This window comes from Leucoraja erinacea, chromosome 8 (assembly GCF_028641065.1).
Source record: "Leucoraja erinacea ecotype New England chromosome 8, Leri_hhj_1, whole genome shotgun sequence".
In the NCBI taxonomy this organism is placed as follows: Eukaryota; Metazoa; Chordata; class Chondrichthyes; order Rajiformes; family Rajidae; genus Leucoraja; species Leucoraja erinaceus.
In genome coordinates this window covers 15179495-15195342 of record NC_073384.1, presented here as the reverse complement: position 1 = coordinate 15195342, position 15848 = coordinate 15179495, and the positions used below count along the sequence as shown (strand labels likewise).

Sequence of the window (15848 nt, the reverse complement as noted above, 5' to 3'; positions counted from 1 at the left end):
CCGGTCACCCGGGAATGTTGAGGATGTGCCGCCCGTCCATCTACGCTAAAAATCTTTTTGTCCGAAAATGTCCAAAATCCACAAGTGTCAGAATCCCAAGGATAATAAAAGAGCATATCAATATAGTAACATTGAATGTCACCAAACGGTCTTTGGATTCTTTCCTGTTGGTGAAGTTGATTGTAGTCTGGCTTTTTAGTGGCGTGAATGTTACATGATGTGTGATTGCCACCTATCAGATCATGCCTGGTTGTTGTCCAGGCTTGCTGCAAACAGCTGTGGACTACTTCAGTTTCTGGTAAATTGTGAATAGAATTAACCACTGTGCCTTCAGTCAACAACCCCACTTCTGACTTTAACATAGAAGAATGGTGATTAATGAAGTTACTGGCTTGGGCCTAATACTCAGCCTTGAGGAGCTCCAACAGCAATGTCCTGGGACTAGAATGATTGATCTTATACAGCCACCAGCATCTACCTTCAGGGCTCTCGCTTAACTTTTTTCCCTGTTGTCAGCCGGGCAACCTGGGCAGTTTTTTAGGTTGCCAAATGACAGTTTAGGTGGTCATTTAAGATGGCTTGCATGACGCGTGCGATAATGTGCTCGGACGAAGTGCATAGTTACCAGTCGGAATTATACTCAATGAAGCATTCATATATTATTTCTGCTTCAAATAAAGTCACAAACTAAACATTCACCAATCAAGACATGATATATCCCACAATGACATGCAGCAAAATTATAAGACAGTATCTCAACTCTTTTTACACATTGCAATTAATACAATTTCTATTAGTTCTTTCCACTTTCTAACAAAAATGTGGTTGAATTATTCAACGTATGATCAACCTGTGTCAATAAATCCTGGACCATGGTAACATATATGCGTACTTATAGTTGTGAATGTTGCTCATTAAATAACTACAGTACTGATATTCCATATTAAGAGCATTGATTTGCCGTTAAAATAACCAATAACCATATAACAATTACAGCACGGAAACAGGCCATCTCGGCCCTACAAGTCTGTGCCGACACAACTTTTTTTCCCTTAGTCCCACCTGCCTGCACTCATACCATAACCCCCCATTCCCTTCTCATCCATATGCCTATCCAATTTATTTTTAAATGATACCAACGAACCTGCCTCCACCACTTCCACTGGAAGTTCATTCCACACCGCTACCACTCTCTGAGTAAAGAAGTTCCCCCTTATGTTACCCGGACTTATGTTAACATGTTACCTCATGTTACCCCTAAACTTCTGTCCCTTAATTCTGAACTCATGTCCTCTTGTTTGAATCTTCCCTATTCTAAGGGAAAAGCTTGTCCACATCAACTCTGTCTATCCCTCTCATCATTTTAAAGACCTCTATCAAGTCCCCCCTTAACCTTCTGCGCTCCAGAGAATAAAGACCTAACTTATTCAACCTATCTCTGTTACTTAGTTGTTGAAACCCAGGCAACATTCTAGTAAATCTCCTCTGTACTCTCTCTATTTTGTTGACATCCTTCCTATAATTGGGCAACCAAAATTGTACACCATACTCCAGATTTGGTCTCACCAATGCCTTGTACAATTTTAACATTACATCCCAGCTTCTATACTCAATGCTCTGATTTATAAAGGCTAACATACCAAAAGCTTTCTTTACCACCCTATCTATATGAGATTCCACCTTCAAGGAACTATGCACGGTTATACCCAGATTCCTCTGTTCAACTGTATTCTTCAATTCCCTACCATTTACCATGTACGTCCTATTTTGATTTGTCCTGCCAAGGTGTAGCACCTCACATTTATCAGCATTAAACTCCATCTGCCATCTTTCAGCCCATTTTTCCAAATGGCCTAAATCACTCTGTAGACTTTGGAAATCCACTTCATTATCCACAACACCCCCTATCTTGGTATCATCTGCATACTTACTAATCCAATTTACCACACCTTCATCCAGATCATTGATGTACATGACAAACAACAAAGGACCCAACACAGATCCCTGAGACACCCCACTAGTCACCTGCCTCCAACCCGATAAACAACCATCCACCATTACCCTCTGGCTTCTCCCATTCAGCCACTGTTGAATCCATCTTGCTATTCCTGCATTTATACCCAACAGTTGAACCTTCTTAATCAACCTTCCATGAGGAACCTTGTCAAAGGCCTTACTAAAGTCCATATAGACAACATCCACTGCTTTACCTTCATCAATTTCCCTAGTAACATCTTCAAAAAATTCAAGAAGATTAGTCATGACCTTCCAGGCACAAATCCATGTTGACTGTTCCTAATCAGACCCTGTTTATCCAGATGCTTATATATATTATCTCTTCTGAATGAATTCTGTAATAATGTGTCAACGGTAGCAGTGACAATTGAACACTGCGGTTTTAATGTTTCCACGTGTTCACAATATAATTAATCCATCTTTATGGATTAAAACAATAATAACACTGGAAATTAAAACACATTTGATTGCATTCCATTATCAAACATAGTCAATGTTCGCTCCAAAACAATTTCCAGGACAATAGGGTCAGGGAGGGGTGTGTGTGAATCAGTGCGGGGTGGATAGATGGCAGGGGTGGGGGTGGTGGGGGTTAGAAGGCAGTCGGTGCAGAATGGATGGATTGAGGTAGGTGAATTAGTACGTGTTGGTTGGAGTAGGTAAAATTGTGAGGGGAGAGCACGGGGGATGTCAGTGATGTTGAATGAAGGGGTTCAGTATGGGATGGATGGGGTAGACAAAAATGCTGGAGAAACTTAGCGGGTGAGGCAGCATCTATGGAGTGAAGGAAATAGTCCATTGGTGTACTTTCCTCTTGAAGCTCATTGATCTCAGTTTTGACAGCCTTTTGTGATATCTCGAGCAGTTCATCTCACCTCATCTCTGGAATGTAGCAAGTATTTGGACCAATGCTGCAGTGTGATTTGGAGTTAAGTGGTCCCAACAAAATCCAAACTGGACTAAGCTGAGCAGGAAATATTGTTCATCAATCATGCTCTATCAACAGTACTTATGATTATTAAAAGTCACCTGTTTGGGTGGTAATTTCTAGATTTAAATTTACTTGAATTTTTGTGGGCAGGATACGGTTGCGCAATCTTTCGCAATTTGAAATATAGAGGAATCGGGAAGTGGAGTTAACAATACATATGTGATGGGTTCCAGGAAAAGGAAGTTGTGTGGTCAGCAAATTATTAGAAATAGAATTGAGGAATTCAGAAAACAAAGTTGAGAGTTATGGGCTAAGGAATGGGTCATTTGGGCAAGTGGGTTAGGAGAAACAAGGAAAGTGCCAAAGGACAAGTTACATGTATCTGCAACTGTATTCCCAATGTGTTTCTCACAGTCCTGAAAGCTAGTGATGAAATTATTGCAAAAGCTGTAGGAAAGTTGCGAGCGCTTGGTTAGGAGCTGAATGGTATCATAATGACTGTCTTTTAATTTTGCAGATGGAATTAGTAAATAACATCAGCATTGGAGAACAACCATACTTGTACACACGACATGTCCATTTCCTCAACTTTACAAGGTAAAAAAACAAGCCAACTGTTTTCTATGTTTGGCATAGTTATAAAAAAAATTCTAATAATAATGGATTTTTCTGAACAAAATTCCACAAGTGATGTGGACTCCTAACAAACAGTTAATCTTCTGGTATCACGAAAGTGTCAGTTTTGGCTAGTTGGTAGTTTTCTTTCCTCTGAGTCAGAAGTTTGTGCATTCAATATCTATTTTTAGAAGTTGACAGTATCGTTCTGAGACACTTCATATTTCCATGAAATACAGTGCCCTCCATAATGTTTGGGACAAAGACCCATAATTTATTTATTTTCCTCTGTACTCCACAATTTGAGATTTGTAATAGAAAAAAAATCACATGTGTTTAAAGTGCACATTGTCAGATTTTATTAAAGGCCATTTTTATACATTTTGGTTTCACCATGTAGAAATTACAGCTGTGTTTATATATAGTCCTCCCATTTCAGGGCACCATAATATTTGGGACACATGGCTTCACAGGCGTTGCTCAGGTGTGTTTAACTGCCTCCATAATGCAGGTTTAAAAGAGCTCTCAGCACCCAGTCTTTCCTCCAGTCTTTCCATCACCTTTAGAAACTTTGATTGGCGTTTATCATCATGAGGACCAAAGTTGTGCCAATGAAAGTCAAAGAAGCCATTATGAGACTGAGAAACAAGAATAAAACTGTTGGAGACATCATCCAAACCTTAAACATACCAAAATTAACTGTTTAAAACATCATTAAGAAGAAAGAGAGCCCGTAATTAAATAAATTATTTTGAAACGCGTTTAGTTTAGGGCTACCTTCCATTATTCCAAAAATAATCCATTCTGCTTTTGGTATCAGTTTTATTTTAAATAGTTTTGTGAAGATTTCAAGTATTTTGTTCCAGAATTTTTGGATTTTTATACAAAAAACAAAAGAGTGCGCCATGGTAGCTTCTTGAGACTGACATTTATCACAAATGGGTGAGACATTAGGGAAAGTTTATTTATTTTGGTTTTTGAATAGTATAGTCTATGTAATGTTTTGAATTGAATTAGAGTATGTCTTACGTTGATCGAGCATTTATGCACATATAGTAAGTGTTTATCTAATTACGGGCTAATAACGGGAAAAAAAGCTTATACTCAAATTCTGGAAAAACGCTCCTATACCAACAATAAAAATGTGGATTTCAAACATGTTCGAAACATTACACCTGGAAGATATGAGACTCCTCCTCGCAGGCAAAGCAGACCACTTCCAAAAGACGTGGTCTGCATTTATGAACTTACTACAAGCATAAGGTGCAATAGTAATTTAAAAAATAAATGGTGCCAGGATCTGGTAACGGGGGGTGAAAAATATGGTTGGTATATCGCTTTTTGCGGAGTTTTTTTATAATAGAGCAATTGTTTCTCTTTCTTTCTTTTCTAGGGTCTATTTCTTAACTTTCTTCTCTAACTCTCTCTCTAATGGGCTTTCTTTTTCCAACACTTCCCTGCACTTTCACGACTTTCTCACTTTCCTCACTTCTTTTATTTCTATCTTGCTTAAAGCTCAAAAAATGAAGGGGTACAACAAATGTAATAAGATATATGTGGTGTGTATTACTGTAACTCATTGTACTTCTAATAAAAAATAAATAAAAAAAAAAAAAGTAAGAGAGCACTGGTGAGCTTACTAATTGCAAAGGGACTTGCAGGCCAAGGAAGACCTCCACAGCTGATGATAAAAGAATTCTCTCTATAATAAAGAAAAATCTCCAAACACCTTTCCGGCAGATCAGAAACACTCTTCAGGAGTCAGGTGTGGATTTGCCAATGACCACTGTCCGCAGAAGACTTCACAAATAGAAATACAAAGGCTACACTGCAAGATGCAAACCACTGGTTAGCCACTAAAATAGGATGGCCAGGTTACAGTTTGCCAAGAAGTACTTAAAAGAGCAAATGCAGTTCTGGTAAAAGGTCTTGTGTACAGATGAGATGAAGATTAACTTGTATCAGAGCGATGGCAAGAGCAAAGTATGGGGGAGAGAAGGAACTGCCCAAGATCCAAAGCATACCACCTCATCTGTGAAACACGGTGGTGGGGGTGTTATGGCCTGGACATGTATGGCTGCTGAAGGTACTGGCTCATTTATCTTCATTGATGATACAACTGCTAATGGTTGTAGCATAATGAATTCTAAAGTGTATAGACACATACTATCTGCTCAAGTTCAACCTAATGCCTCAAAACTCATTGGCTGGCAGTTCATTCTACAGCAAGACAATGATCCCAAACATACTGCTAAAGCAACAAAGGAGTTTTTCAAAACTAAAAAATGGTTAATTCTTGAGTGGCCAAATCAAAGGAGTTTTTCAAAGCTAAAAAATGGTTAATTCTTGAGTGGCCACGTCAATCACCCGGTCTGAACCCAATTGAGCATGCCTTTTATATGCTGAAGAGAAAACGGAAGGGGACTAGCCCCCAAAACAAGCATAAGCTAAAGATGGCTGTGATACAGTCCTGGTAGAACATCATCAGATAAGACACCCAGCAACTGGTCATATCCATGAATCACAGACTTCAAGCAGTTATTGCATGCAAAGGATATGCAGCAAAATACTAAACATGGTATTAGTACTAAATACTTTCATTTACATGACATTGCTGTGTCCCGAACATTATGGTGCCCTGAAATGGGGGGACTATGCATAAACACTGCTGTAATTTCTAAATGGTGAAACTAAAATGTATAAAAATGGCCCTTATTAAAATCTGACAATGTGCACTTTAACCACATGTGATTTTTCTTTTACAAATCTCAAATTGTGGAGTACCGAGGCAAATAAATAATTGATGGGTCTTCGTCCCAAACATTATGGAGGGCACTATAGGTCACTGCTTATTGTTTTGGCACTTTGTGTTATGAAGTTATGAGGCTCATCTGTGTGATGTTTCTGCCTACTTTCCTATTGCATTTTCTACTGACTATCTGGTATTTATAACTCTTAATTTTGAATTCCACAGCCAATGCATACATGTTCTCCATGTCAATACTTCCAAAGGAGTTTCACACATTTCAAGATCCCTTTTGGTTCATTCCTTTTCAATTAAAAAAAAAAGAGCCCCAGTCTATTCAATCTTTGAAACACTACTTGTCCTTTTTTATATTGTTAAGCTTTTTCTATATTTTTATATGCAGTATGGAGATTGTTCACAGTGCTCCTTATGATGAATCCATAATCCATAATCTGTACAGAAATATTATCTATACGTACAAAATATTCCTGGACAAGTAGGCTATAAAGAAGCTGGCTTTTAATGCAGCAAGGTGCACAGGCTAAATAGAGGAGAAATAATGGACACAGGTTAGAAAAGGAGTGTAACAAATGAAGTGAACAAGAGAGCCACAGAGCCCAGCAGAAGCCAGAAACGTGTAAAGGTGACATTGGATTGGAGCCTGTTTCCTCATTGGTTGGAGAAAGGAAGAGTGGGAAGATCGACAATAAGGTGGAAAGCGATAGAATTAAGAATGGATATGTTAGGATTTTTTTGATACTTTTTATTCCCCCTCTCTGATAGCAGAATGGAGACATCAATTTTTAGATGAAACGTGAATGCTTTATGTGACTGTTTACTTTTATCTTCGCCATTTACCTGGGTTTTGCAAGTTATTGAAAGGAGATGGGATGGGTGCTGAGTTTTTATTGATAATGCTGGTAATGAGAGCTGTAGTTATGAGGGAGTTTTTGTTTTGTTACAAAAGGAGCCCTTTCACAACGGTGCAAGGACCGTATAAGGACAATAATATCAGGAGCAAATAACCATAAAGCATTTTTGTAAGAAGCCTCATCATGGAAAAAAAATCTGTCTTTGCTGATTGATGCATGTTAACTAGAAAGCAAAAGTCAACTTTTTCACGAATGTCAATCGTGGCGAATTCTGAGAGCAGAATTTAATGTGATAATATTCCACCCTTTCCTCCGACCCGAGACCAAGACTAAACTCAAGAGCCTATTGCTTCCCAGGGCTCTCACTTAACCAGAAACTCTTTACCACTCAGTTCAACGGGTGTGATTTGCTGAAAAATCTCAGTGTACTCTGGGTGACTTCCAGAGGGCGGTTGCTGAGGCAACACCTGGAAGATTCCAGCTGCCAATTCAACAAATGGCAATCAAGTCAGTAAATCCAGTCACTTTCTGGCCTGAGGTGAAGGTAAATTAACCACAGTTCCGTTGAGATTCAGCTGCACGTACCACTTGGATCCTTATTGTTATATAACTGCACCGTGGATATGCAAGTTACAATGAAACACATGATAACACACAGTCCTTTTTTAAATAATGCCAGGATCCTTTGAGAAGGCAGGAGACTTTTCACCAGAATGATGATGTGGCCTCTGAGTAGGCGGAATTTTGTGTTCCAGTATTAGTAGTGGAGCTCAAATCCATGACCTACTGACTTAGAAATGAACATGCTCCCACTAAGCTAAAGGAATGAAACGGCTTCATTTTCATAGGTCCACATGTTTATGAAATTGAGGCAGGAAATTCCAACTTGAAATTTGATCCTTCATAAATGTTCATTTAAAAAAGTATAATGTTGACTATTTTGTGCTGAAGCAGTATTTGTTATCACGTGACACTTGTGTGACATTTCAAAGAAATTGAATGCGCAATATGTCTTAAAAGTCTATTGAGAGAGACTTTTTCTGCAGCTGTGTTACCGTCAACAAGAAGCACATTTCATCAATCATCCTCCATTTGTTCGACATACATACAAATCTAAAACAAAATCTTCAGGTACTTGCCAAAAATACGTAAGATCTAGAACACATGGCGTGAAAGCAAGGTAGAAGTTGTTTTATCATTTTCAAAAGGAATTTGGATAAATAATTTGACAATGCAAAACATGCTATATCGTGGCAACAGAATGGAAGTTTTAATCTGGGCACAGTGGGCCAAGTAACATCCTATTGTGCTTTAAGTCCAAAAATAATGACATTGCATGGGTCGCAGTATTTCGGTTGCTGAGCTGCCGATCATTATATCTTTCGAGCATTGTAAGATAATGCACTATATTCTTTATTCAATCACATCTTCTAGGTTCAAGATGATATACTAGGAATATTTGTAGCTTGATTCTAATGAAAATAGTATTTCTAATGAGACACTTATTGTTCTTTCATTGAGAGTTTTGATAGCACCAATTATAGAATACATTTTTGATTGTGAGAAGGTTAATAGGGATTTGGTTGTTACACCAATGTATTAAATTTATGCACAGTAGTTCACAAGGAATTACAGTAGATGCAATTAAGTGTTTGTTCTGATTTTAGATGACATATAAGACTTGTAAGGCTTGTGTTAGTTCTGTCAATTATGATGCACATTTCTGATTTTAGATTTGGATTGGAGCAGCCTGTACATATCAACATAATCAGGGATCCAATTAATCGGTTTGTGTCAAACTATTTCTTTCGACGTTTTGGGGATTGGCGATCTGAACTAAATCATCAAATTCGAACACCAGGGATGAAAGATGAAGAACGATACCTGGTAAGTTTGTTTCTGTCACGGGATTTTCTTGCTTTAATTCTGTTGCAGCTTACCAAGTTGATAGATTTGTATTTTGTATGAAATTATCTAAAACAGCAAAAAATATTGCCAATTCATATTTTGTGTGTAGTCATCTAAAACAGCAAAACTCATTGCCAACTTTTTGAAGAGACTGAAAGCTCTACGACTACAATACCCTTCACAGCCTCGGGATCTCCCAAGGGGCATTCCAACCAACAAGGTATTTTCAACGTGCAGTCACAGTATGAAGTGTGACAGCTAACTCACGCATGGTGAAGTTCCATCAGTGGTCATCAGATAGTAATATAATCTATTATACCAAGTTTGTTGGAGAAGTTAGTGGGCAGGACAATTGGGGAAAGTCAGCTGTTCTTAGAATTGTACCATAGAATATTTTACGAATACCTGAGAGTATAGATGTTCTGTCTCGTCTGAAAAATGCACTAGCAGTGTATCTTTCCTTTTATGCTGTACTGTCGTGCAAGCCTTCATGCATGAACTCAAAATTCTAGTCTAGTTTAGCGATACAGCGTGGAAACTGGCTCTTCAGCCCACTTAGTCTGCACCAACCAGCGATCCCCGCACACTAATGTCGTCCTACACACACTTACATTCATACCAAGCCAATTAACCTACAAACCTGTACATCTTTGGAGTGTGGGAGGAAACCGAAGGTCTCGGAGAAAACCCACGCGAACACGGGGAGAACGTCCAAACTCCGGACAGTTATCATCCGTGGTTGGGATTGAACCCGGGTCTCTGACAGCAACTCTACTGCTGCGCCAATGATTCTAATATGAGATTTGAACTTGAAGCATGTCTCATTTATCGCCACATAGGTTGGAGACTAATAGCAACCCACTTAATAAACGGGACATACAAGGAACTGCAAATGATAGTTTACAAAAGAAAAGCATCAAGTGCTGAAGTAACTTAGCGGGTCAGACACCGACAGCATCTGTGGAGAACATGGGTAGGTGAAGTCACTTATCTATGTTCTCCAGAGATGCTGTCCAACCCACAGGACAGCACTTTGTAACTTTTTTCAGCAAATAAACTGGTTTGGTGAAACAGGAAGCTATTCAGCTTATCTTGCCTTTTGTGGTTACCAACTTGGGTTCATTCCCCATTTCTGAATGTTTCTGAGGGGGAAGGGGTTGTTGGAGCTATTAAAATAAAAAAGATGTTTCAATTTCATTTGATAAGACATGCTTTCCCCATATTAATCACTCACGGTACAACTTATTTGCCCAATTTACTTTCCCAATATCACTTGTTCTTGTAATCTCATCCCCCTGCCCTTGATGAAAATAACCCAAATTCCTCCACTTCTTCCTCATTACAGCAGTCTCTAATTTGCAGTACAGATCCGCCCCAATTTACGGATGCCCGATTTGTGTGGAGCCCATTCATACAATTTAGCATTTGGGAGACCAGCGCTTATACTGTGCTTCAACTTCATATGCAGCCACGTTTCTGACTTGCAAACAATTCTTGGGAGTGGAGCCGTGGGCTTAGTAGCGACTGCACGTTCCTCCTGAACTTCTATTAAATCTTTTAGCCGCTATTGTAAAAATTCCTAAAAGGGCATATGCTAAAAACCTTTAATCTTAAAGTTCTTTAATATTATTGAAATAGAAGCATAGAAAACAACGAAAATGGGTTCAGGAGTAGGACATTCGGCTCTTCGAGCCAGCACTGCCATTCAATATGATCATGGCTGATCATCTAAAATTAGTACCCCGTTCCTGCTTTTCCCCCATATCCCTTGATTCCTTTAGCCCTAAAAGGTCAATCTAACCCTCTCTTGAAAACATCTAGTGAATTGGCCTTCAGTGCCTCCTGTGGCAGAGAATTCCACAGATTCACAACTCTCCAGGTGAAAAGGTTTTTCCTCATTTCAGTCCTAATTGGCCTACCCCTTATTCTTAAACTTAAACTGTGACCCCTGGTTCTGGACTCCCCCAATATCGGGACCATTTTTTCTGCATCTAGCCTGTCCAATACTTTAAGATTTTTATGTTTCTATAAGATTCCATCTCATCCTTCTAAATTCCAGTGAATACAAGCCCAGTCGACCCATTCTTTCATTATATGTCAGTCCCGCCATCCTGGGAATTAACCTGGTGAACCTATTCTGCACTCTCTCAAAAGCAATAATGTCCTTCCTCAAATTAGGAGACCAAAATTGAACACAATACTCCAGATGCAGTCTCACCAGGGCCTTGTAAAACTGCAGTACAACCTCCTTGCTCCTAAACTCAAATCCTCTCGCAATGAAGGCCAACATGCCATTAGCTTTCTTCACAGTTGCTGTACTTACATGCTTACTTTCAGTGACTGATTTACCAGCACACCCAGGTCTTGTTGCACCTCCCATTTTCCTCATCTGACACCATTCAGATAATCTGAAGAACTCTCTCCTGAAAAGACTGTGCATGCAAAGGATCAGTTGATACTTTCAAGGGACTAACCACAAATTTAGTAGCAGTCTCAACAAAAGTGGGGAAGTGAATGGTAATGGGCCTGTCCCACAGACAATTTTTCAGGCCACACACACACACACACACACACACACACACACACACACACACACACACACACACACACACACATCGCTTCCTTCAGCAGCCTGTTATGCAGGCAAGGACAGGGCAAGTGGGGGGAGCACTGTCTGAGTAAAATTCACACTGTGCAAAGACAAGGCGATACAGACACACAGCGATGAACTGGAAGGTTGGAGCTATAATTAATACGGCTAAAGCACAGTGTACGGTAAGTCCTTTAAAAAAGAGGTGGGGGGAGGAGGGAGAAGAAGGAAAAAGGAGTGGAGACAACTTTTAAGAAGCCAGACAACTTTTAAGAAGCCAGAGATACAAGGCTATGAAGCTTGGCGGACATTTAATATTACCGGTCGGTTATCCTTGGTTCTGAAAACTACTGCTAACATTTTTTTTCCCCAATGAGCCAATGATATTCACCGGTCAGCACTGGCTACAACCTACGAGAACCTTTGACCTCCTGGCGACCCACCTACGGCACAAGAATTCTCGCTAATCTCCATGGCGGCCTCATTCTTGAAACATTTGCGGCGACCATAATGAGACCGGCACTAGTTTCCAGAATGCGGGAATTCCTCACGACCATGAAGGCGACTCCCCGGCAACCACCTGCAGTCACCTAAAAAGTTGCCTAAGTGGGACAGGCCCATAAAAGGGTTTGAATGCAGAGAAGTCATGAGATGATATGATGGCAGTCTCAAGCAGTTGAATGGCCTGCACCTGTTTGTATGCCCATATCTTAATACAAGGCCATTTGTTCTAATGTGGAAACAAGGAACTGCAGATGCTGGTTTACCAAAAAAAGACATAAAATGCTAGAGTAACTCAGCGATCAGGCAGCATCCCTTGAGAACATGGACGTTTCAGGTGAAGACCCTTCCTCAGCCAGTGTCCGACACTTTGTGCCCTTTGTTCGTATTCTAGTCTACTGAATCGCATATGTTCAGCACTTTATAACCATGGTTGATCCCTCTTTTGAGGAGGTTTAAGTTCTCAAAATGTAGGGAAGTGGTAGTGCATGTCGGCACAAACGATGTCGGAAAGAAGGGGATGAATATTCTGCCACGTGACTTCAGAGAGCTCGGAAAAATGCTGAAAAGCAGAACCTCCAGGGTTGTTATCTCCGGTTTGCTTCCAGTTCCTCGTGCTGAGAGCAGGAACAGGGAGATACGGGACCTGAATGTGTAGCTGAGGAACTGGTGCACGGGGGAGGGATTTAGATTCTTAGATCACTGGGATCTGTTTTGGAGTAAGGGGGAACTGTACAAAAGGGACAGATTGTATCTTAACAGGTGGGGGACCAGCATTCTGGCAGGCAGGTTTGCCACTGCTACACGGGTGGTTTTAAACTGAATAAGGGGGGTGGGGTGTCAAATGGGAGAGTCGAGGATAGAGTTAAAGGGAAAGGGTTTCTTAAATGTGTGAGTGTAGAGACAGAGGGGTGTAAAATGAGGGTAGAAACAATAGGTAGCAAGGTGAAAAGTAAAAGTGGCAGGCAGACAAATCCAGGGCAAAAATCAAAAAGGGCCACTTTTCAACATAATTGTATAAGGGGTAAGAGTGTTGTAAAAACAAGCCTGAAGGCTTTGTGTCTCAATGCAAGGAGCATTCGTAATAAGGTGGATGAGTTGAATGTGCAGATAGCTATTAATGACTATGATATAGTTGGGATCACAGAGACATGGCTCCAGGGTGACCAAGGCTGGGAGCTGAACATCCAGGGATATTCAATATTCAGGAGGGATAGACAGAAAGGAAAAGGAGGTGGGGTAGCGTTGCTGGTTAGAGAGGAGATTAACGCAATAGAAAGGAAGGACATTAGCTTGGAGGATGTGGAATCGATATGGGTAGAGCTGCGAAACACTAAGGGGCAGAAAACACTAGTGGGAGTTGTGTACAGGCCACCTAACAGTAGTAGTGGAGTTGGGGATTGCATCAAACAGGAAATTAGAAATGCGTGCAACAAAGGTAAAACAGTTATAATGGGTGACTTCAATCTACATATAGATTGGGTGAATCAAATTGGCAAGGGTGCTGAGGAAGAGGATTTCTTGGAATGTATGTGGGATTGTTTTCTAAACCAACGTGTAGAGGAACCAACGAGAGAGCAGGCTATTCTAGACTGGGTATTGAGTAATGAGGAAGGGTTAGTTAGCAGTCTTGTTGTGCGTGCCCCCTTGGGCAAGAGTGACCATAATATGGTTGAGTTCTTCATTAGGATGGAGAGTGACATTGTTAATTCAGAAACAAGGGTCCGGAACTTAAAGAAAGGTAACTTTGAAGGTATGAGACGTGAATTGGCGAAGATAGACTGGCAATTGATTCTTAAAGGGTTGACGGTGGAAATCAGGGATAGTATCAAAACAACAGATGAAGCATACAAATTAGCCAGAAAAAGCAGCCAACCAGAGGACTGGGAGAAATTCAGAGTCCAGCAGAGAAGGACAAAAGGCTTAATTAGGAAAGGGAAAATAGATTATGAAAGAAAACTGGCAGGGAACATAAAAACTGACTGCAAAAGTGTTTATAGATATGTGAAGAGAAAAAGATTAGTTAAAACAAATGTAGGTCCCTTGCAGTCAGAAACAGGTGAATTGATCATGGGGAACAAGGACATGGCAGACCAATTGAATAACTACTTTGGTTCTGTCTTCACTAAGGAAGACATAAATAATCTGCCGGAAATAGCAGGGGACCGGGGGTCAAATGTGATGGAGGAACTGAGTGAAATCCAGGTTAGCCGGGAAGTGGTGTTAGGTAAATTGAATGAATTAAAGGCCGATAAATCCCCAGGGCCAGATAGGCTGCATCCCAGAGTACGTAAAGAAGTAGTCCCAGAAATAGTGGATGCATTAGTGATAATCTTTCAAAACTCTTTAGATTCTGGAGTAGTTCCTGAGGATTAGCGGGTAGCTAATGTAACCCCACTTTTTAAAAAGGGAGGGAGAGAGAAAACGGGGAATTACAGACCAGTTAGTCTAACATCGGTATTGGGGAAACTGCTAGAATCAGTTATTAAAGATGGGATAGCAGCACATTTGGAAAGTGGTGAAATTATTGGACAAAGTCAGCATGGATTTATGAAAGGTAAATCATGTCTGACGAATCTTATAGAATTTTTCGAGGATGTAACTAGTAGAGTGGATAAGGGAGAACCAGTGAATGTGTTATATCTGGACTTTCAGAAGGCTTTCGACAAGGTCCCACATAAGATATTAGTATACAAACTTAAAGCACACGGTATTGGGGGTTCAGTATTGATGTGGATAGAGAACTGGCTGGCAGACAGGAAGCAAAGAGTAGGAGTAAATGGGTCCTTTTCACAATGGCAGGCAGTGACTAGTGGGGTACCGCAAGGCTCAGTGCTGGGACCCCAGCTATTTACAATATATATTAATGATTTGGACGAGGGAATTGAATGCAACATCTCCAAGTTTGCGGATGACACGAAGCTGGGGGGCAGTCTTAGCTGTGAGGAGGATGCTAGGAGGCTGCAAGGTGACTTGGATAGGCTGGGTGAGTGGGCAAATGCATGGCAGATGCAGTATAATGTGGATAAATGTGAGGTTATCCACTTTGGCAGCAAAAACAGGAAAGTATTATCTGAATGGTGGCCGATTAGGAAAAGGGGAGATGCAACGAGACCTGGGTGTCATGGTACACCAGTTATTAAAAGTAGGCATGCAGGTGCAGCAGGCAGTGAAGAAAGCGAATGGTATGTTAGCATTCATAGCAAAAGGATTTGAGTATAGGATCAGGGAGGTTCTTGCAGTTGTACAGGGTCTTGGTCAGACCAAACCTGGAGTATTGCGTCTTGTTTTGCTCCTAATCTGAGGAAAGACATTCTTGCCATAGAGGGAGTACAGAGAAGGTTCACCAGACTGAATCCTGGGATGTCAGGACTTTCATATGATGAAAGACTGGATAGACTCATCTTGTACTCGCTAGAATTTAGAAGATTGAGGGGGGATCTTATAGAAACTCACAAAATTCTTAAGGGGTTGGACAGGCTAGATGCAAGAAGATTGTTCCCGATGTTAGGGAAGTCCAGAACAAGGGGTCACAGTTTAAGGATAAGGGGGAAATCTTTTAGGACCAAGATGAGGAAAAAAAATTTCACACAGAGAGTGATGAATCTCTGGAATTCTCTGCCACAGAAGGTAGTTGAGGCCAGTTCATTGGCTATATTTAAGAGGGAG

The 15848-nt window shown here is 40.5% G+C and overlaps 1 protein-coding gene across 2 annotated transcripts in view; it reads left to right on the top strand.

Annotated features, from left to right (window-relative positions):
- The window catches only part of usta (uronyl 2-sulfotransferase a), a 76873-nt gene that overhangs the window by 42501 nt on the left and 18524 nt on the right, over positions 1–15848 (top strand). For both annotated transcript variants that reach the window (XR_008723833.1, XM_055639028.1), the window contains exons 4-5: positions 3465–3544; positions 8914–9067. Coding sequence is in view for 1 of the 2 variants with exons in the window: in XM_055639028.1 (XP_055495003.1) it covers positions 3465–3544; positions 8914–9067 (234 nt within the window). In the remaining variant the exon portion in view is untranslated. The remainder of the gene's footprint in view (positions 1–3464; positions 3545–8913; positions 9068–15848) is intronic.